This window comes from Piliocolobus tephrosceles, chromosome 11 (assembly GCF_002776525.5).
Source record: "Piliocolobus tephrosceles isolate RC106 chromosome 11, ASM277652v3, whole genome shotgun sequence".
NCBI lineage: Eukaryota > Metazoa > Chordata > Mammalia > Primates > Cercopithecidae > Piliocolobus > Piliocolobus tephrosceles.
In genome coordinates, this window is record NC_045444.1 from 63,349,926 (window position 1) to 63,373,851 (window position 23,926).

At 37.7% G+C, this 23,926-nt stretch overlaps 1 protein-coding gene and 1 long non-coding RNA gene across 4 annotated transcripts in view; one reads left to right on the top strand and one right to left on the bottom strand.

The window, feature by feature from the left end:
* The window catches only part of LOC111542768, a 100,067-nt gene extending 89,232 nt beyond the window's left edge, over window positions 1-10,835 (bottom strand). For all 3 annotated transcript variants that reach the window (XR_002731653.2, XR_002731652.1, XR_002731654.1), the window contains exon 1: window positions 10,721-10,835. This is a non-coding gene — a long non-coding RNA (uncharacterized LOC111542768). The remainder of the gene's footprint in view (window positions 1-10,720) is intronic.
* The window catches only part of AGPS (alkylglycerone phosphate synthase), a 155,927-nt gene continuing 142,797 nt past the window's right edge, over window positions 10,797-23,926 (top strand). Inside the window, exon 1 of the mRNA XM_023212321.2 lies at window positions 10,797-11,196. Coding sequence (XP_023068089.1) covers window positions 10,859-11,196 — 338 coding nt within the window. The 5' untranslated portion in view covers window positions 10,797-10,858. The remainder of the gene's footprint in view (window positions 11,197-23,926) is intronic.

The window sequence follows — 23,926 nt, forward strand, 5'->3', positions numbered from 1 at the left end:
CTTAGTGAATGCAGAGACTTGGTTCATCTCTTTGCCCCAGAAGAATACTTTTAGTCAATAGAAAAAAAAAAAACAAAAAAACAATTACTATCATATCTGAATTAAGATAGAAAAGACTTGCCTTTGAGAATACCACTTGCTTTTGGGTGCTTGGTAGTTATTGTCTACAAAGGATAAAGATGGTCAGATGAAGAGAACTAAGAAACTTGGAGATATGAAAAGGCTAAGTGCTAGGATTTATAAATAAACAATTTCCAAGCTATGCTGTCCATAGCATTAAAAAAATCATCCTGGGAACAACCCACCCAGAACATCTTTTAACTATTTACTACTGATCTAACTGATCTAACTGCAATGATAAAAATAACTTTGTGACCCTAAAATGGAAGTGAATCAGATCTTACAAAGTAACTTAAATCATGCTATATCACAAAAGTCACACTAAATTCAGCTATCCCGTTTATAGGAATTATGTTTGTGTTCATATTTGGAAATTTGATTTTGAAGTGTAGGAATGACTTTCATTTTGTGATTGCTTATGACTTTCAAAATGTGATTATATGAAATTGAAATATATATATTTCATACATATCAATATATGAACTTATTCCTTAAATATTTTTTGCAACTTTTTAAAATTAATAGTGGCATTACATATTACTTCTGGCAATTGGCTTTCTAGAGCTTCCTCAGTGCATGTTTTAGCAGATGTTTTTAGAAATATTTTAGAGCTGCAGTTCTCAAGATGTCATCTGGAAACCCCTGTGGGTCCTTGAGACCCTTTCAGTGGGTCAGCAAGGTCAAAACTATTTTCATAATAAGACAAATAAAAAAGACAAATAAAACGCTATTTGTCTTTTTCACTCCTATGCTCTCATGAGCATAGAGTGGAGTTTTCCAGAGGTTACACAGCATGTGATATCTCAAAAGATGGAATTAAGAAGCAGATACGAGAACCTAGCTGTCTTCTACTAAGTCAGAAGCCAGGCATCAAAGATATTTATGAAAATGTAAAGGAATATCATTCTTCTCATTTTTTTCTGAAAAATATGGTTATTTTAAATAAAATATGTTATTATAATATGCATTGGTTTATCATTATTTCTAAGTAAACTGATAATCAAGACTTTAAATATTTTTCAATTTTAATTTCTAATATAGTTGGATAGATATAAACAGAAGCTCTTTGTGGGGCGTAGTGGTCTCAATTTTTTTTGTTTTTTTGCAACAGGGTCTTGCTCTGTTGCCGTGGCTGGAGTACAGTGGTGTGATCACGGCTTACTGCAGCCCCTACCTCCTAACTCACTACCTCAGCCTTTCAAGTAGCTGGAACCACAGGCAGGCTCTACCATGACTGGCTAATTTCTTAATTTTTTGTAGAGATGAGGGTCTCCCTATGTTGCCCAGGCTGATCTCAAACTCATAGATTCAAGTGATCCTCCCACCTCAGCCTCTCAAAGTGTTGGGGTTATAGGTGTGAGTCACCACACCTGGCTGGGTCTCAATTTTTAATATTATAAAGGGATCCTAGAGACTAAAAAGTTTAAGAATTGCTGCTTTAGAGGTGTTTTGTTGTTGTTGTTGTTGTTTTGTTTTGTTTTTGAGACAAGATCTCACTTCGTTGCCCAGGCTGGAGTGCAGTTGTGTGATAATGGCTCACTGCAGCCTGGACCTCCCAGGACTAAGCAATCTTCCTCCCTCAAACCCCCCACCCACCCCTAGTAGCTGGGACTACAGGCACGCACCATTACCCCTGGCTAACTTTCTACATTTTCTGTAGAGGTGTGGTTTCGTCATGTTGCTCAGGCTGGTCTTGAACTCCTGGCCTCGAGCCATCAGTGCAGCTCAGCCTCCCAAAGTGCTTGGATTACAGATGTGAGCCACTGCGCCCCGTGTGCTTTAGATTATTGATATTGGTAAATATAAAATGTTGATTATATATGTATTTTCCAATAAAAATAATTATTTTAAAATGATTTTTAACTTGGGTTCCCAAAATACTTGTGCCTCTATCATTTTGCAATAAATCTGAGATGTAGGCAAGTCATAAATTATTCCTACTTAAAATATGAAAAAAATCAAGAAATCAAGAATTTTAGATTGCATACTAAGTTAGCAGAAGGGAAATTATACATAAGGTACTTTCAACTCTCTCCCAATTATTTGGCTAATTTTAAAAGTCACTTTCCTTTTTCCCTGTATACTTTAGTGCAATTGTGACATCCAGGAGCACAGTGAATGGCATTGTGACACAACATGGAACTACCTGCAGCCACTTTCACATTAAACATCTTCACCTCCTAAGCTAACTCACTGCTCTTTACTGCAAAAGACAGCTAACCATAGTTCAATGCTTTCCTGTCATTCAAACACTGTAATCTTATTTTTGTAGTTGTTTAGGTCTTCATCTTTTCTCAGTACAACTTTTTACAATGGCCAACAGGTTCTCAGGTATACCCAACAGACTGACTTCCACTTGGGAGAAAATTCCAAAGTAGTGATCTCTTCAGGCTTGTCATGCTAATTCCCTGCTCAAGAGCTTATAAAAGCTCCCACCGGCAAAAGTTTTTACTCTTTTGCTAAGTTTTCAATGCTCCCACAGTTGGTCTCACCTTACCCATTTATCTTTATTTCTCTTCCCTCTACCAATAATTAATTTTTTCCAGGAAGACTGTCTTCCTTATACCAGCTTCACTTTCCCTTCCATAATTGCACTTAGAATTTACATTTTTGCTCATTAATCCTTAATGCTCCTGAGAAACAAGCCCAGAGATCAAGACAACACACTTGGCCATGGTAGAGCCAATATTCAAACCTAGGTCTGTGTAGCACTGAAGCCACTGCTCTTAGCCATTATACCAACTATATTACTAACTTGGTTACATTAAAATGGGCTCAATGACCCACGATTGTATGCTCAGATTGGTGAAAACATCTAAATGCTGTTTACAAGAGACACATCTAAAATATATGGATACAAAAAGACTAAAAGTTATAGGACGGAATCATACACACACTCACAAAGCTGGTGTAGTTAAACTTTAAAACAAAAACCATTATTAGAAACAAAGAGGGACACTTGATAATTATAACAGGTTCAGTTTGCCAGAAAAATATAATAATTTTGATATATCTACAACATAGCTTCAAAATAGAGAAAATAAAAATCAGCAGACCTACAAGGAAAAATGAATAAATCCATAATAGTGGAATATTTCAACATACTATCAATAACTGATAGAATAAGTAGATAAAATACCTACGATTTAAAATATTTAAACAATACAATCAACAAATTTGAACAAGCATTATATGGAACCCTATACTCCCAAACAAGAAAGGATACTTATTATTTTTAAATACAAAAGTGAACTATTTATAAGTGAATAATAGTGAAAATACAGTTATCAAAACTTGAAGGAATAAAGTGAATTGCTTAGAGAGAAATTTATACCCCTTAGAGATATAGTCTGTAAAAAAAACCTGCCAGAATGGTGGCACGCACCTGTAATTCCAGCTACTCAGGAAGCTGAGGTGGGAAGATTATCTGAACCCAGGAGTTCCAGGTTACAGTGACCTATGATCATGCCACTGCCCTCCAGTGACAGAGTGACCTTGTTTCAAAAAAAAAAAAAAAAAAAGTAAAGAAAAAACAAACAGTATAAATAGAAAATCCGAATAGCATTATTTTATTTAATCTATCAATAAAAACCTTCCCATAAAGAAAACTCCAGGTTCAGATTGTTTCTTTTGCGAATTCTACCAAACATTTAAGGAAGAAATAATGATCAATCTTATACAAACTCTTCTTGACACTAGAAAACAAAGGAGTACGCATTAGCTTGTTTCATGAGGTCAGCAAAACCTGACATGAATATTAGAGAAAGAAAAATTTCTTTTAAATTACTTTTAAATATACTTTTAATATACTTTTAAATATATATTTTTGAATATAAATATAAAAATCCCTAAACAACATTTTAATATACTGTATTCAGTAATATATAAAAAGGCCAATACCTCATGACCAGGTTGGGTTTATGCCAGGATTACAAGGTTGCCTTAACAGCAGAAGGCCAATCCTTATAATTTACCTTACCAACAGAATAAAAGAGAAAAATCATATGATTATCTCAACAGATACAGAAGCCACCCCTGTCACCAGCCCATGCTTTTTTTTTTTTTTGAGACAGAGTCTTGCTCTGTCTCCCAGGCTGGAGTACAATAGCACAGTCTCAGCTCACTGCAACCTCTGCCTCCCGGGTTCAAGTGATTCTCCTGCCTCAGCCTCCTGAGTAGCTGGGATTACAGGTGTGTGCCACCACGCCTGGCTAATTTTTATATTTTTAGTCGAGGTGGGGTTTCGCCATATTGGCAAGGCTGGTCTTGTACTCCTGGCCTCAAATTATCTGTCCGCCTCCACCTCCCAAAGTGCTGGGATTACAAGCATGAGCCACCCAGCCCGGCAAGAAAAAACATTTGCTAAAATTCAATATCCATTTATGATAAAAACTGTTGGCAAACCACGATCAAAAGTGGAGTTCCTTAATCTGCTAAAAGGTTTATTAAAAAAGCAAAACATCAGAACCCTACTACAAACAATGGTGAATGTGGAGAGATTTCCCTTGGAAATCAGGAAAATCATAAGGTTGCCATTATCTAAACTTCTATTTAACAATGCACTGGAGGTCCCAGCCAGCTGGGTAAGGCAAGAAAAAGCACAAGATATAACAATTGAAATGGAAGGAATCAACTGTCATTATTCACAAATGATACAATTCTATGTAAAAGATCTAGAAGAATATATAATAGTTAAGATAGTGTGATATTGATACAAAGCTGATACATAAACCAATGGAACAGAATGGAGAGCCCAGCAATAGATCAGTGCTTATATGGACACTTGATTGATGACAAAGGTGGCAATGTCTAACAAGATCTTTCAACAAGTGGTGCTGAGACAACCCCCCATACCAATGTGGGGGGAAAAAACTTGACTTCTATTCCACAAACACCAAAATCAATTCCAGGTGAACTATAGATATAAATATGAAAGGCGAATCGATATAGATATGAAAGTCAAAAAAACCTTATAAAAATAAGGCTTCTAGAAGATAATACAGGAGAATTACCTTCACTACCTCAAAGCAGAAAAAGATATCTTAAACACAACACAAAAAATATTAAATAAAGGAAAAGGTTGGTAAATTTGATCATAATGAAAGTTACATCTTTTGCTCTTCAAACATCACTATTAGGCAAATAAAAAGGCAAATCACATAATGAAATTAGAAACTTGCAATACATCTATCTAAAAAGGCTCATATCTGAAATATATGAATAATTCTTACAAATCAATACGATGATTAAAGGTAACCAACTGAAAGATGAATAAGAGTCTACAACAGTAGTTTCACAAATAATGACATCCAAATAGTCAACAAATGCATAAAAAGGTGCTTGATCTCATTAGTAATCAGGGAACTGCAAATTAAAACCACAATAAGATAATAGTACACATCTATCAGAGTGACTGAAACTAACTAGATTGACAATAACACATATTAGAGAAATGGGAACTTTCATATACTGCTGGGGTAGAAAATTTTGTAATATCTCTTTGGAAAACGGATTGGTGCTTCATTATCTGTTACAGTTAAGCACAGTTAAACATATGTACACTTTCTGACCTAGGAATTCCACTCTTAGATGGACACTCAACAGAAATTCATATGCCTGTCCACCTAGAGACATTACAACAATGTGCATAGCAACCCCTATCCATAGTAGTATGAAACTGGAAACACTTCGAACATCCATTAATTGTTGAAAAGATAAACCCTGATATATGGATTCAACAGAATATTATACAGCAAAGAAAATAAATGCACAACTACAACAATATTATTGAAACTCATAAAGATAATGTTGAATGAAAGAAACCAGACACAAAAGAACATATCATAAGCTTCTATTTATATAAATGCAAAAAACAGGAGCAGGTAAAGGATGCATGCTTAGTTGGTAAAACCATAAAAAATAAACAAGGAAGTGCTTATCATACAACTAGGACAATGGTTACCTTTGGTGGGCAGGGAGAGTGCATAAAGCGATTGGGAGAGAGCATAAGGGGGAATTCTGGATTCTGTAATGTTCTATTTCCTGACCTAGATGGTAAATTAAGGGTACTTGATCTGTGATAATTTATGCTTTGGTTCACTTTTCTTTGTGTTATATTTCACAAAAAAAGGGTATAAAAATCCAAAAATTCCTATATTTAGGGATCACTCAGAAGTTCTGAAGACAAGTAATAAAAATCAAAGCAATAAAGAAATTTGGTGCATGATTCCAGGAGTTAATCATGAATGCAAATAAATCCACTCCACTTAAAATTACAGGTCATACATTTACTGCTTGTTTCTGTGCATGTGGTCTGCTCTCAATTAAGAGCCAAGTTATCAAGAGCCAAGTGTCCCAGGACTCAGAAAGAACAGATTTGTTGAGATGGCCTACCTAAAAGTGATATTCACTGAGGTTTTAATTTTTGTGGGAATCACAAGAATCTCGACAGACTTGGCTTCATGTGAAATATCTGTTCCTCTGGTAGCATGAATTCAGGATATCCTGCTTGGGTTCTACTTTTGTATGGAGAGGTGGTAGGAAACTCTTCATCAAGGTCACCTTCATACTTATTCCCACCAATAGTATTACATACTTTTTTTTCCCACTTACAGACTGACTCCTAACTAGCCTGATTACACCATGTAAACGAGGAATTGGCTTAAATACTTTTGCATCTCATAGCACCTATTAATTAATGCTTTTACTGTCTATGTTTTCATTATTGTACACATATTTAAAATACATATACTATATATAATCAGTAGTTTTTCTACTAGTACAATTTTGGTTTACATTAAGCTTTTTATCACCCAGAAGAAAGCTTTTTGTTACTCAGTTAACATCTGCAAAATTTATACATTTTGCCTTCTGAGAGTTGGCAAGAAGCATATCTATACCTCAATTTAGACAAGAGAGCAGTTAACTACATTTACATTTAAAGTATTTTAGTAGTGTCAGATTGAGCACTCCAGGGAGTCAGGTAAAAATTAACAGATCCTTCCGAGCTTGACTGGATAGTGCTTGAACAATTTCTTAAGATCTGGAGATCTAGCACAAATATCAAGTCCTCCTCATTGTCTGACTTTTCTCAGAACCATTAAATAGTTCTTTTGCGTTAGTCAAATAACTCTTAGAATGTCTTAACTTTTTTACAGAGCCTGTGTTACAAAGGAGGTGGTGAATCAGAAAGGAGGTAACTGCATAGGCTTGGAAACCTTATGGAAACCCTTTTTCTTACCATTCCCAAGACTTATCTTTGACTTGCACATTACATAAAAGAAACTTATTTCTGATGGTTAGATCAGCAAGCTGCCTTATAAAAGCCTATCTAATCCATAATGTACTGGAAATGGTATTATTTTGACCACACGTAATCATTTATAGCATTTTTTTTTTCTGAAAAAAATACATTTACAGCCCTAGGTCAGTATGCAAGGGACAAATACTTCTTGCATACTTTTCTTCTCCATACCCCAGTGTGGGTTATAACAGTAGTAGGGGAAAGGTAAGGTTGATATCTCCAGGCACCAATAACTTAAACTCTGCAACTGTGCTATCAAATATAGTCACCATGAGTCATATAAAGCCATTTAAGTTTAAATTAATTAATTAAAATTAAAAATTCAGTTTCTCAGTTTTCCTAGCCCAATTTCAAGTGCTCATAGTCACATATGACTAGCAGTGACAGTACAGATACAGAACATTCCCATCATCTTGGAAAGTGCTCTTCTATGAGGTAACTTTGTACATTAAATATTAGCTAGGCATTTTCTTTCCCTCCCACCCTCCCTTCCTTCGTTCTTTCCTTTCTTCCTTCTTTTTTTTTGACAGGGTCTCACTCTGTTGCCCAGGATGGAGCGCAGTGGCACAGTCTCAGCTCACTGGAAGCTCCGTTAGCTAGGCATTTTCAAATGGGGGAAAAGAGGAAAATAGTTCCTATGGGGACTCTGGCTCAGTGTCTCTCCCCAAATTCAAAGTGATGAGTCATTCATAAATTAAGTATAAGTCTCAGATTCTTACGTGGGATATGAACTCTGCCTTCATGGAGTTTATGGCCTACTGGAAGAAACAGACATAAGTAAATGAAAAGTTAATTAACATATAAAGGCAGTATATGATAAATGGTAAGCAAGAGGATAAATTCTCAGGGAAAGAATAGATTTAAGAGACACAGAGGATAATGTACTGTTGATGTACTTAATATAAAAGGTAAAAGAAGAAAAGGCTGAAAATAACCCTGAGGTGGATGGAACAGGATGACAGTGGCACCTTGGTGGAGTATAGGGAAGCATAAAAGGGAGGGGAAAATGAGCTCAGTTTGTACCCCATTCAAGGAAGCACATGGAGAATCAGGGGATTACATTCTTGCAAAAACAAAAAATGACCTACTGTATCAAAGGCTACAGGACATCTCAATTCAATAACTGGTAGGTCTAGACAGCTGTTATTGTAGTTCTCTGCAACAACTTCATCAGTGACATCTGAGATTGGATTCTAAAGATAAAGGAGGAGGTAAAACATGAGGAAATGGAGGTAATGCCTAGATGAACTGAGGAGCTAGTATGAGGGAATAATTCTTGGCTCATTAATTATTGGATTGAGCCACCTCCATCTATCTGTTCTGGAGACTGCTTTATCAGGTCAGAGGAGATGAGTGTGGCTTTCTTCAGATTGTGCAAGACAAAAAGAACACCATTAGAATTATGTACATGACATTGGAAGGCAAAGTGGGTTTTAAAATTTTTAAATAAGAGACAACTCCTCTAATTGACAATGAAATCAAGTAAAGGAAAGGAAGCTAGTATTTTTCTTCTGTTATCAAATATGCAGGAGCATATAGCCACTTTTCTGAGCATCAGCTGAATACTGAAAATGTCAATCAGGTACAACTTCTTTGTTGTGAGGGTAGGCAACAAAGTACGCAAAAGCCAGAAACTAGTGGCTTCCATGCTTTGATATTTAATTACACAAGATCAACTAAAGATTCTCTTTTTTCAGTTATAAATACCTAGGAAAGTGCTATATGTGTTTCATGTTCTTGCACCTCATGAATGAGGTCCTTTTAGCTGTGGTGGCAATCTCTGAAATTCTTCCCAGAACTCAATTCTTAAGAACCAGGAGTATAGTTTATAACTAAAGTGAAAATTTATTTTAGAAAGTTCAATTTCAGAATCTATAAAATAAAAAACAAAAACCCCAAGCCTATATAAGTAATTTTAACATACAAAGTTAATGTCCCCAAACTCTAATGGTGGAATAAGGACAATAACATGACGTATATGGTATTTGAGATAAAATATAGCTATTTAAGAAAAGTTTCTTATTCTCCTTGAGACTTCATCTATAAAATAGGGATAATCAAACATGTCATTGTGTTGCTGCAAAGATTGATTAAAGAGATATGTATAAGATGCCTAGGTTATGGCCATTTTTTATATTTACCAAATTCATAATTCTTTCTTGTTTCTACAACTGTACTAAATTATTTTAATAGCTGCAAAAGTATTTTATCATATTGACTATTTAACCATTTCTCTGTTGCTAAACATTTGGACTGTTTTCAACGGTTTGGCATCTCTTTGTATGTGAATTTCAGAGGACATTAGGACCTCCTGTAAAGGCCAGGTAACATATATTTTGGGGCTTGTGGGACCACATAAGGTCTCTGTTGCATATTCTTTTAAAAAATTTCTTGTTTTTTTTTTTTAACAACCCTTCTCAAATACAAAAACCATTAGCATGAGGGCTGTGTAAAAAACAGGTCACAGGCTAGAGCTGGCCCTCCAACAACAATTTGCTTAGCCCTTAATTGATAGTTTTTAACCAGTCTGAGCCTCTTTGGAAGTTCACTGTAAAGGCATAATCTCAATTTTAGAAGCTGGCGACACCCTAGAGAACAACTGTTAGTCTCTAGTCCCACGGATGTGGTGTTCCTCAGATTTCATTGCCAATATTTTTCTTGTTAGGAAAGCATGACGTGAAAGTGGAGACAGGATGGAGAATGACAATGGCCAGTGTATGTGAGTTTTTGCTAATTCTTATGCAAGACACTGGCTGAAAAATAGGTGAGGAGCACTTTTCACGTGCTATCTTCCAGAAATGAATTCAATCTGTAAATAACTGAGATGTCTTAACAGCTCTTGGGTAATTTTTATCTGTACCAATAAGAAACTTTGTTAGAGTTAGGAAGGGATTAAGATCCAGTAATGAATGAAAACAGAACTGAAGTTGCAACTCACTTTTTGTACTTACTTGTGATCTAGCATTAAACACAGTGCCAGGCACGAAATAGGTGGTGAGAAATAAGAAAATGATAGAGTTATTTGCTCTAATGGTTACAGGCAATGATGGTCAGCTTTGAGTTACTTTGGTGACCCCGCAGGGAGGAAGAGCACAGGTCAGGAAAAGGATGCCGCTGGATCCATCAGGTCCAGTAGCACTGCTCACTTCTCGCGCTCCAAGGGATCTGCCCTCGAAGGCCCTCAGGCCACACCCAAGGACACCACCCAGGGTTCTAGGATATCTCGAGGGCAGACGTGGTTTGGCTCTTGGTCCAGCTGGCCCGGGCTGAGCTAACTTGGAGTCAGCTCGAACTCACCTGCTTGGCAGGTGCGCGCTTCCCAAGGCGAGACCGGGGAGCGATGGCGCGGTGGGTGGGGGCAGAGAACGTGAAGCGCCAGACGCATGGCACCCGCCGCCAAGTTGCCGCGGTGGCTGTCGGGATGCGCCGCAGCGAATGGGCGCGCCGGGCGCCGCTATGAGTGACCTTTCACCCGCGCCCAGCGGTTCCGGGCGGCGGCACAAGGCGGTAGCCATGGCGGAGGCGGCGGCTGCAGCGGGTGGGACGGGCTCGGGCGCGGGCGCGGGCGCGAGCTACGGGTCTGCAGTGGACCGGGACCGGGACCCGGACCGCCACGGGCGGAGGCTGCGGGTTCTCTCCGGCCATCTGCTGGGCCGGCCCCGGGAGGCTCTGAGTACCAATGAGTGCAAAGCGCGGAGAGCCGCGTCGGCGGCCACGGCGGCGCCCACGGCCACTCCCGCCGCGCAGGAGTCGGGCACCATCCCAAAGAAACGGTGAGTAGCGGGGCGTGGAAAGAGTTAGCAGCGAGGGACCAGGCCTGGCCTGCGCTGAAGGAGGGCAGGCGAGGTGGGAAAGGAAGTGACACGGGTAGGCGGAAGGCATCCCGGTCCCTGAAAGTAGGGACCCACCTCTCTTTCGAGAGAGTAGACTAGACCCTGGATTCTGTCAGGAAGGGGGCGGGATGATGGATTTTGGTCACTATGTGAGGGAAACAGACTTGAAGAACTCTAATTGGAGGAGGATTTAAAGGGTTCCTTTTTCCTGAGCTTTTAGTGGCAGGAATTCATTCTTTTTATCTTGAAGTAATAGTTTGGGTGCTGAGGTCTTGGAATGGGTAGCAGAGGTTCTGTTTTGCTCCGAGGAGATTTAAGTTTGTACTAGATGATAGATAGACCATAGGGATCTCTCTAATTCGCGAAAGGCTGCTGTGGGGGAAACTGATGGTGCCCTGGAAAAAGGTGCTGACTGGTATCTGTGGGGTAAGTTCCGCTTGCTTAGCAGCAAGATGTGTTGACTTTGAGGGAGGAAACCGATGAATGGTAAGAAACCATAAACTGCAAACATTAGCTGGTGGTTTAAGGTGGTAGTATAGCTACTGAGCTGTGTGTAACCAGAAGCTAAATGACAAGGGTCTACCGATGAGGGATGTTTGTAAGAGATCTTGACTTTAGATTTTTTTGGAGAAATCTTCTTCATTTTTTTTTTTTTTTTTTTTTTTTGTATTTTTAGTAGAGACAGGGTTTCACCGTGTTAGCAGGGATGGTCTCGATCTCCTTAATCTCTGATGAAAGCTATTAGGAGAAGCTATTTTCTGACGTGTGGCTTTGTCACCGTGCATAAACCGAGAGTGAAAAAAATATGTAGCTAATGTTTAAAGTGTACTTTTAAGTGTGCCAAAGGTTGTGCTAAATCTTTGTTTCTTCCCATGCTATGAGGTGTGTGCGGTTTTCTTCCATTTTACAGATGGATAAATTAAAATTAAGTCTGCTGGAGGCTTAGCAGATAGCTGTGTGACAGATTAGAATTCGAAAGCACATCAAATTGACTTCATGGCCAAGTTCCTAAGCTATACTTGCTTCTGATGAATTAATTCAACATACATGAGTCTTTACAAAATACTCACTGTGCCAGCAATACAGAAATTTAAAAATACAGTATTTACTCTTAAGGAAGGAATAGCTTAGTAGGTAAAATTATAATACAGCGTTATGAGAAACTTAACTGAGAACTATAGCACCTGGTCATTTAATCCAGATTTAGGTTGGTGTTTGTTAGTGCAAAGATGTTCCAAAGTAAAGATTGAGTAAATTTTGGATGTTTGCATTAGTACTAGTTTACCAAAGGGGAAAATTTTTCGTGGCATACAAACAGTATGTTCACAGTCAAAAAAGTTAAAGACAAATTAGGGAACTGCTGAGACTTAAGTGTAGCAGCAGAGTGTGAGAATGACGTGGGACGAAGACTGAAAAGGTGAATCTTATTTACCGGATTTTACGTGGGGCAATACACGATTAGATTTACCTTTAATAAAGGTCACAACTGGGAGCAAATTGAAGACAGTTGAGCATTTTGGCAATATAATGGCTGGGAATATAGACCTGGATTTGAATTTCCACTACACAGTTTCAACTGTATGTATTATCTTCGGCAAATCACTTAACCTCTCAGAGTTTCAGTCCCCCTCATTTGTGAAAACGGGAACAGTAATCCTGTTTTGCACTGTTGCTGTGAGAGTTGAAAAAAATAGAGTTAAATGATCAAGTGTTTAGTGCAATGCCTGTCACATAACCTTTCAAAGAATGGTAGCTGCAGTTTTCACTGTGTCCAAAGGCAGAGAGACTAGGAGACTATTATCACAGGGAGAAATGCTGGGATTCTGAACTAAGGCAAATTTTTGGGAGTAGGCAACTTAATTGAGAAAATGTTAGGAGGTAAATTTTCCATAACTTGGTTACCGAGTGGTGGGGAGGGGAGGAATAAAGGATTTCATCTCGTCTCCTGGCTTCACTTGAGGTTATATTATTAATAGCTGTCATTGGGTTTAAAACTTTTCTAAATGGTTTCATGTACATTTATGTCTACTCATTTGTATGCATGTGTGTGATTGTACATTTTATGCAGATTCACACTCTTAGAACGAAGCAAGGACGGCAGGTTTTCCTTATGGTTAGATTTAATGGCTTGGTTTACAGTGTTCAAAGAAAAAATAGTAGTGTTTGTAAGGCACACCAAGATGATGGATGAGTCTTCCTATAGTTGAAAGTGACTGGTCAGGGATGCCATGTGTGGCTGCTCCAAGGACTGAAGGCGTTGATAGTTGAGGCGCAATTGTAACCCATTTATTGCATAGGTTATAGGTGGTTGGAAGCTCTGGTCTTTGGTTCAGGGTTAGACGGCTCATGGTAAAATCTAGTCTTGTACTGGTACTTTGAGATTTTTTTATCAAAATATGAGGGAACACAGAAACTTAGATGACACATCAAAAGCTTCCACAGAAGGTGATATACTTGAAAGATTGTTCATGAGGAACCCAAGTCTCCCTTCTACTGCCTGCTTAGCTGGGCCTCCAGTTGCCAGCTACAGAATCCAGCCTAAAGGGAAGACAAATGATGGAGGAAGGAGGAACCACAGTATATATCTAATAAGGTGTGAGTATGCCTATATGTCAATTATTTTGGAATAATTTTGTGATTTGTTATTAGTCTTTCCCTTTTGTTACCTTGGATGATGGCATTGGTTGTAATTGTTTTATCACATGATTGGTTATACTTAAATTCATCATGGCCTGGAGTAGTGACTTCTTGAAATGCCATATTTTCATTCCTGTTACAGAATAGTCAGGGGTATGTTTCAACATTTATAGAGTAGTTACTTTGTGAAGGTCCTGTCCTAGGCATTGGAGGTAAAGAGAGGAATAAGTAGTCTTCAGCCTCAAAGACTTCACAGTCTAGGAAGTGAAAGACAAAGTGCAGTTTGATTAGAGCCACTGTAGATACAGGTACAAATGTAGCACAAAGGAAAGACTCTATATGGGGATGGGTGGGTGGTGGTGGTCAGAGGAAGCTTTCTGGAGAAGGTTTTAAAATATTGATGGTAGTTTGAGAGTTTATATTCCAGGCAAAGGAAACAGCATATGGCAAAGCAAGAGGGCATGAAAGTGCATATTGTATTTACATAACTAGATGATTTAGTATTGGTAGAGGTGAGAATAAAATGAAAGGAGGGCAGTGGCAGGTCATGGAGGTCTTTGGCTTGTGGGTTATCAGTCCATTAGTTCATGCATTCATTCATGCTTGTAAAATATAGCAGTGAACAAAAACTCTGCTCTATGGAACTTATATTCTAGCTGGAGTGGAGACAGTGAACAAACAAGTAATACAGTATGTCAGGTAGTGATAAATATAAAGAAAAATGAAGCAGCTGAAGGGGCTTGGTGATAGAGAACCCTTGAAGGAATTAAGCTGGGAAGAGACATGATCAGATTGGGTTTGGGTTTGAGAGAAGTCACTCCAGCTACAATGTTAAGAATGGATTGGAAAATGGTAAGGATGGACATAGATCAGTTAGAGGAAGCTGTTGTAACACAATAGGTAAGAAATAATGAAGAATTAAACTAAGATGATGGCAATGAAAATAGGGAGGAAATGATGTGTGTGAGAGTTTTAGAAGTTAGTTCATTAGGTGACACCATTAAAGTTTAATCACACTTTAAAACTATGTGACTAAATTAATGCCACAGGAGTTTGGAGACCGAACGACAATAGAAAAGGGATGACACAGTCCAGAGGAATGTGGACATTTCAGAGGGCTGACCTAACAAAACCTGCTGTTTACTTATCACATGGTCTTCTATGAAGTGGACTCCAATTTTCTTTTCTTTTCTTTTTTTTTTTTTGTTGTTTTGTTTTGTTTTTTGATGTGGAGTCTTGCTCTGTCTCCCAGGCTAGAGTGCAGTGGCGCCATCTGAGCTCACTGCAACCTCCTGCCTCCCAGGTTCAAGCGATTCTCCTGTCTTAGCCTCCCCAGTAGCTGGGATTCAGGCGCTGTGCCCAGCTAAGTTTTGTATTTTTAGTAGAGATGGGGTTTCACCATCTTGGCCAGGCTGGTCTCGAACCCCTGACCTAGTGATCCACCCACCTCAGACTCTCAAAGTGCTGGGATTACAGGCATGAGCCACCAGGACTGGCTGGCTCCAATTACTCTATCCCGGAACATATGTTCTCATTTGAAGTTGCTGAGCGGAGTATTGAAGTAACAGTTTACTTTTGGATCCTCCTTTTTTCCTTAAGTGCATGTTACCCATGTACAGTTTTTATTTTGACTTTGCTTCTAAGTGCAATTTAGATCCTTAAAAATGATAGTAAATGTCAATTACATATGTAACACTTTTATATCTTGGTTTTGGATTTTTTTCAGTTTTTTTTTTTTTTGGCTCTTGTGATCTTACGAAAAAGAGAAGAAAAAAATCCCATGTTAACTTTCATTCCTCCACACTGCTAACCTCTTTCCCAGTTATAACTTTGGCTCCAACCTCATTGTAGTTTGCATTAGTCAGAACTGCTCAATGGCAGTTTTTACAGAGATTATAAATGTTCAGGTCAAAAGAATGTCTGATTAAGAATGCCACTAATTGTTTAGTTTACTTGTTTATAATGTCACAAATGCCATTTTAATAAAAAGCAGTATATTAAGGTCGGGCGTGGTGACTCACACCTGTAATCCCAGCACTTTGGGAGGCCCAGGCAGGCAAATCACTTGAGCCTAGGAGTTCAAGACCAGCCTGGGTAAGATGGTGAGACCCCATCTCTACAAAAATACAAAAAGAATTAGCTGAATGTGGTGGTATGGGCCTGTGGTTTCAGCTTCTTGGGAGGCTGAGGCAGGAGGATTGCTTTGAGCCTGGGAGGCAGAGGTTGCAGCGAGCTGAGATTGTATCATCATACTCCAGCCTGGATGACAGAGTGAGACTGTGTCTCAAAAAACAAAACAAAAAAGTATTATTTAACATCTGCCGGAAGCTTTGGTAGCTTTTTTCCAGAAGGAATACAGCTGAGTTAACCTGTTGTAAATATTTTCCAAGAGACTATCCTGTGGCCTGTGAGAGCTGATACAGTTCCGCAGCAAAGGTTATTTGCACAAGTGACCTGGCTTAAAATTTAACATCGTTTGGCAAAATTCAAGCTTATTTTGGTAGTTCATGTTGAATGAAATATTTACTCTATTTTGAATTCCTAGCTAGGAATTCTAGTGATAGTAGTAGTAGGAATTTTAATTGAATAAGTCCTAATATGACAGGAACCATGCTAAAGCTTGTGTACATTATGTCATTTAAATCTCACACAACAGCTCTGAAAAGTGAGTGATACTATATGTATGTTACAGTTGAGGAACTAGAGGCTTAGAGAAGTTAATTTATCTAAGGCCTTGCATTTATGAAATGAAAGAGATGGCATTTCAACTCTGTTCTTGCTCCAGAGTCCATGTTCTTTCCTCTATGCTGGATTACCTCACCTAATGTTCCCGGGGAGATACTATCTACTTACTATTCATCATGTTGCTCTCTTTGTCATGCTAAGTTTCAAAGCTTTTGTGATTAAGTAGATCATGATGAAATACTTTGTCATATAGTTAAGAAGGCATTAGTTTATGTTGTACTTACTGAATAAATTATAAAACATCATTCTGTCAAAATGAAGTTCGTAATTTAAGAAAATGTAATGAGTGGTTTAAAAAGATAGACCAGCCAGTTTACTTTTGTGAGTGAATTTTGCCATTTAACTTGTGGAAGAAGACAGTGTTTGGAATAAAAGGGAATTAGGAAGAATGTGGAAGACCCAAGATCAGAGAAGAAAGGAGGAAAGAGAATAGGTCATGGAGGGTTTACTGCCTATGTGCAAACTGTCTTTGGACTGTGAATGAACAAGAAACTGAAGATTTAATCGCTGTGGTTATTTGTTAGCATGTTTCTGTAGATTGCCTTTTAAGATGGACCAGACCTTCTCCATATAGACTTTTTTATGTTGGGAAGTTACTATAGAGCCATCTACCCTTGTGGTCACTTAATAAAAATGCCTGAGAATAAATTAAGTGATCCATTTTTAGGCTGCAGAGAAATGGATTACTGTTTTGGTCAGATGAGATACTTTATGGAACACTTTAAAAGCAAGTGCTAAGCAAATATTACTCCTTTTGATTTTATTTCCTTATTATTGAGAAGAAAACTTCTGGTGTTAATCCGATTAGTATGTTAATTTCAACTCTAAATCAAATCAAAGGATCATGACTAGAGTCTACCCTTGTAGCGTAAAGTATTAATAGTCCTCTGCCTATTAGTGCTCTCTTTACTTGTTGGGTCTTAGGGGTAATATTTTGTCATATCCCTGTCCCAACAGCTCAGCTCAGAATCAACTGAGAGATTAAGACACAGGATGCAGACAGAGAGGTAAAAACGTTAGCTTTGTTACTGATAATGCTGGTTGGAGATCGTGGCTTAGATCTGTACTACCTAATATTTACCCTGAATTAGACTCCATCACAGGCAGTGTACCACAGAAGGCCTCCTCTGCAAGTGTAGAGCCTAACACATGCTACCCAAACAGTAGAAAGAGAACTTATGGCGTAATTAATTTTTGCAGAATGAGCACATCTGTTTTATCTGTATTTAGATTAAGAAACAGCATTACCAGTACTCTAGGAAGCCCTCTTTGTGCTCATCCCAGTGGCTCCTTCCACCAGGATAACCACTACCTTGACTTCCAACATATAGATTTGCCTGTTTGAACTTTATATAAATGGAATCATACAGTGTGTACTTTTTTGTGTTTGGCTTCTTTCCCTCAGTATTATGTTTGTGATATTCATCCATGTTGCATCTAGTCACATTTTGTTTATCCTTATTGATGAATAGTATTCCATTGGGTAGATATATACCACAATTTATCCATTCTGTTATTGATGAACAGTTAGGTGGTGATTACTTTTGGTTCAAATAATTACTTGTTTTAATATGAAGTGCATATCAAACTAGTGTTTTTATAGATATTACTGCATAGGAAGAGGTTAAAGTAATTAAAATAGTGTTTAGAAGTTAATATATTTACTTTTCTTAAGTACATCAATTGTCTGAGGTAATAAACAGAATGCTCCCAGGTACTAAATCATTTTTATAAATAAATATAATTGGATTTTTAAACAAAGTGACCTTGCAGTGTTCACATATTATTTACGAGCTTATAAGATTTCAGCTTAAAATCGTAAGTCCAGATCTATTAATTACACATCTTAAATTTGAGTTACAAGTCAGTCATTCTTAAAGACTAGATTCTCTTAAGTTTTGTAAATATATAAAATATCAATTTTTGTATAGTTTTTTAAAAACATTAACATCTGTCTTTGGTTCTCTTAAGCATTTATATGTTTAATTCTGGATCTTTCAGTAGTTGAAGTATGCTTACTCATTAAAGAAAATTGCTACCATTCCATAACTGCAGTTACTTTTGATGAGAGAGTTTTGCCTCCTGGGTGAGATTCGGAGGGGTAGATATCATCTTGTCATTCACTAAGAAAACTGTTATATGATTGCGTATAACATTTGTTTTTGCCAGCATGTTTGAAATTACTAATCAGAGATTTGGCCAGGATGCTGACCAGATCCTTGTTATTGACTTCAGTGGGACTCTCCAAATTCTATTTATAGTTGCTGTGTCAGAGACCTCATCCTATAAGCAGGGAAATGCTCAGGTATCCCAGGACCTTAGAATCAAGTAACGTGAACTATTTAATTTGCTATGTTCACAGAAGTTCGCATTTCCAACTCAGATTGATTACTAGTTGGGTTTGACATTTTTTTCTAAAGGTGCTTGAACTAACTGTATAGGAATCCAGCCTAAGGAATATTAAAATGACACCTACTTGAATTCTCTTATCACTTTAGTCACATATACTATGGAGTGGATATTTTGCTGTCAACTCAAATTTTGTAGGTCAACACTATCCAGTAGAGCTTTCTGTGATAGAAATGTTCTGTAATCTGCGTTATCCAGTATCATAGCCACTGTGGAGCTGACTTTTACATTTTGTTTAATTTTAATTTAAATAGGCACATGTGGCTAGTGATATACCATGCTGTCCAGTACAGGTATAGGTGGAAACCTAACTCATTATCTTCTTTCTCATTCTCTAGAATTTATTTATCTGGGCTTTCTCATATCTCATAGTATTAACACTAGTCCCACAGTCACATCCTTCAGTCCCTAACTTTAATTTCTTTTTGTTCTTTTAAGATCGAACTTTCTTTTGAATTTATTCAAATTAATAATTAATTCTGCAGTCACTCTGCTGCTCTCATACATGTTTGTATAATCTGATCCTCACAATTGCCCATTTCACAGATTAGGAAATTCCTAGATACTTGCCAGAAAAATATATTAGTCAGTTTCTAGCTACTGAGTGGTAAAGCTTAAATTTGAATCTAGATTTTTTAATTTTAATTTTTTTTTTTTTTTTTTGAGGGGAATTCTCTCTTTTTCCCCGGCTGGAGGGCAGTGGGACCATCTTGGCTCTCTGCAACTTCCACCTCCCAGGTTCAAGCGATTCTCCTGCCTCAGCCTCCCATGTAGCTGGGATTACAGGTGCACAGCACCACGCCCAGCTAATTTTTGTATTTTTAATAGAGATGGGGTTTCACCCTGTTGGACCATGCTAGTCTCGAACTCCTGACCTTGAGTGATCTGTCCACCTTGGCCTCCCAAAGTGCTGGGATTACAAGTGTGAGCCACCATGCTCGGCTGATTCCAGATTTTTAAAAAATCTCAAGTTTAGAGCTTTTTCCTTGATATTATATTGTTATCACCCAGTCCTGTTCATTTTTTCCTTCACAATCTTTCACATTCATTTTGTGCATTAAACAAATATTTATTGGTCACTTACGTTCTAAGCACTTGGGCTATGTCAATGAACAAAATGGAGAAAGATTTTTATTTTCTTGAAACTTACATTCCAATGGGTGAAACAGATAATTAAACATAGTAAGTAAGTAAATTATTAAGTATGTTAGAAGGTGATAAGTACTGTAGAAAAAAGAAAAAGTAGAGAGGGTAAGAAGGTAGGGTTCAAATTTTAAGTAGGATGTCAGTGAAAACATGACATTTGAGCAGATATTTAAAGGAGATAAGTTTAGTCATATGGATATCCAGGCAAATGAGTGTTCTAGGCAGAGGAGTAGTATGTGCAAATATCCTAAGAGGAAATGCACATGTGGCATATCAGGAAAGCCACAAGGAGACTGGTGTAGCTGGACTCAATTCATATCCCCTCACCTCTAACTGCCGTTTAAAATATGTACCTTTTAAACTTCAGCTTCTGATTTACCTAACTCTTCTACTGTTCTAGGCAGGGTCTCTTATTCATGCCACATTTTTCAGCTTTTACACGTTTTCTTGTGCCATTGTCTGGAAGACCATTTGGATGAGAACAGAATCAGAAGAATTAGGGTAGGAAAATCTGGGCAATGTAATAAAGTTTATAAAAGTGGTGTGGCAGTTTGCTCTGGTAATGATGGTCTTTCAGCCATCTGGATAGTGTTTAGAAGTGTCATTCTGCTAGGAGCTGGATGTCTGGCAGTTACTTTACAATTATAGAGAAAATGTAAAATAATTTTATTATTCTGAAATGTTATGCATTTTGTTGCAGAAAAAATAGAAAATAATAATTAAATGAAGACTAACATTAAGAGATAACTGCTGTAGCCCATTGGCATAGATCCTTTCAGACATAAGCATATGTGTGCAAAGTCATGCCATAATAATGTCTTGAAATTACGATTTTTCACTCGCTGTCTTGTGTATACTTTTCCTTATCAAGAAATAATAATGTGTAAAATCATTTTCAGTGACTCAGGAAGTATTGTATTATATGTAGGTACCATTTATATGATGAGGACAGTGTTATATTTGTTTCCAGTGTTTCCCCATTATAGAGAATGCTATGGTAAGCTTTTTACAATTAAATCCTTAATAATTTCCTTAAGGCACATTTTTAAGAAAAGGCCTTAATAAGTCAAAGAGCATTGGAATACATCATTCACTGATCTCATTGGGCATGGACAGAAATAAGGAACAGTTGCTTGTTTGGACTTAATTCTGACCAGTAATAAAAAATTGAAAATAATCAGAATCTTTGGAGAAAGACTACATCATATTTGAGCAGGTTTATATCTTATAATTTAGGGAAGCAGCTTTCTAGAAATTTAGATAAAAGGAAATTAGATGTTCTAGCCTGAGTCTCAAAGGGGGAAACCAAAACATGACCACAGGGAACCTAAGGAATAGTGTGCTTAACCCTGCCTGGGTCTATGGGGGTGATGAGAAGAGGAAAAGCTAAGACAACTGGCTTAGATGTATCAGTTTAAACCATTTATTGCTATCAGTAAATAATGTACATTCCATGCTTATTCAGATGGCTCCTATTTACTGTTCAGGCAAATCTTGTTATATGAGGTAATGTAATTTAAGGATTATGGTGTCAGCAGTTTTCATTCCCTGCCCCCCCCATCCCCAACATTTTGCATATATTTAAACGTGTTGCAGAATTAACTTCACAATATTCATTTGTGTACCATCCACCTAGATTCTGCTGTTAACATGTTACTGTGCTTGTCGTATATCCATTAATCCATTCTTTTTTCCACCTAATATTAATCTATTTTATTTTGGATGCATTTGTCATATATCCATTCATTAATCCATTATTTTCTCCATCTAATATTAATCTATTTTATTTTGATGCATTTTAAAGTAAATTGGTAGTTTCATTTTTGAAGTTAAACCTCCTTCAGAAAGGTTCTGCTTTTTTCTTTTATATCAGTTGGTTTTGATTTCCAGATAGTATTTGTTTTGCCTTCACAAATTATTTCTGGCTTCACAACTATTAGACTGCTATTCTAATTTTGATTTTATTTCCAAGTTCATACCTGCCATCTGCCATTATTTTCAGAAAGTACATTCTAGTTTGCCATGCCTGCACTCAGATTTTATACAATTGGTAACTTAAAAAAAAATCTCATATTTTGGTGTATATACTAATTAGGGATATCTGTTATAAGTATTAATTTGAGCTAGGTTAAAGCAGAAAAGGGAAATTTATTCTAAGAGTACAGGGGTGCCAAAGAACCCAAGGGTAAGAATGGAGCTTGGCCTCCAGATGGAATTAGAGCCAAGAACCAGAAAGCCATCAGGTTTCTTGCTAGTATCACTTCTTGCTACTATTTGCTGCAGACTTCTCTAAGTGGATCAGCTTTTTCTGCTCTTCTGTCCAAATGGTAAAATACGTCTGCCCCACTCCTCCAGGAATTCAGCCAATAGCAGAGAATAATTGAACCCCTTGTTTCCAATCCTGGGTTACATGTTTACATTGCTGCAATCAGTTATTGCCTGGAAGAAAGTGGTGGTAGTCATAGGACGTAGGTAGCTGCCCAGGCAGCTAAATGAACTGAACCAACTCTGGCTATCATGCATTTAAAGATGATACAACCAGATTGTCTGTTCATTGTTTTTGATGATTCCTTCTCCATAATCTTGCTCCATGAGTTATTCTATTTATTTTCCTCGAGTCATCAGTCTTTCTCTTTGTTGATTTTTGCTGCTGCTTAAAAGCATGCTCAGATAACATTTTGAAATTTTCCACACATATCACTCTTTTGAAAAGGCTTTAGCAGCATGAATAACCTAATTATAAAACTTTTAGCCTCTTAACCAGTTCCGGTACCTGGTAGATGTTCTTATCTCTTCTTAGCTCCCATATTATTGCACTGTTCTGGTTTTTTTTTCCCTGCCTTCCTAGCTTTCTGACCATGGTTTTACTGACTTCTCTTCCTAGGCTTAAAAATCACTAAGATTAATTTTTAGTCATTTCTTCTGCATTTTCTTCTGTAATAATTTCATCTACTTGAACTGTAATAGCTTTTAACCACTGTTGGGGAAACTTTTAAGTTAATATCTCTAACTCTCAACTCTCATTTTTACATTTTTAATTATTGGGTATTTCTATCTGAGTATCTTGCTGATTTCTCCAACTCAGCATTCATGGATAAGGTCATTATTTTAGTCTTCAGTCTCAGTGCTCCACTGTTTCTCTTCACTTCCACCATTATTTAGACACTCAAGTCCAACAACACCCCAGTCGTGAGTCCTTGCTGAGCTCCATCCCCCATCCCTTATTCGGTTCATTGATAAATCAGATGGACTGCAAACCAGATGGACTGTATTATCGACTCTCAAGATACTTTGCTTTTCTCTCATTGCCACCAGCCTAGATGAAATCTTAATTGTCTCACAGCTAGCCTAGTCTCCCGTTCTTTTGTTTCCCGCCTTTAAACGATTCTTCATTCTATTACCAGAGCAATCTTTTTTTTTTTTTTTTTTTGAGACGGAGTCTCACTGTGTCACCCAGGCTAGAGTGCAGTGGCACAATCTCGGCTCACTGAAGCTCCGTTTCCCGGGTTCACGCCATTCTCCTGCCTCAGCCTCCCAAGTAGCTGGGACTGCAGGTGCCCACCACCACGCCCAGCTAATTTTTGTATTTTTAGTAGAGATGGGGTTTCTCCATGGTCTCGATCTCCTGACCTCGTGATCCACTTGCCTTGGCCTCCCAAAGTGCTGGGATTACAGGCATGAGCCCCTCGCCTGGCCCAGACCAATCTTTGTTCAGGGAAAGTGTCAGTACTTG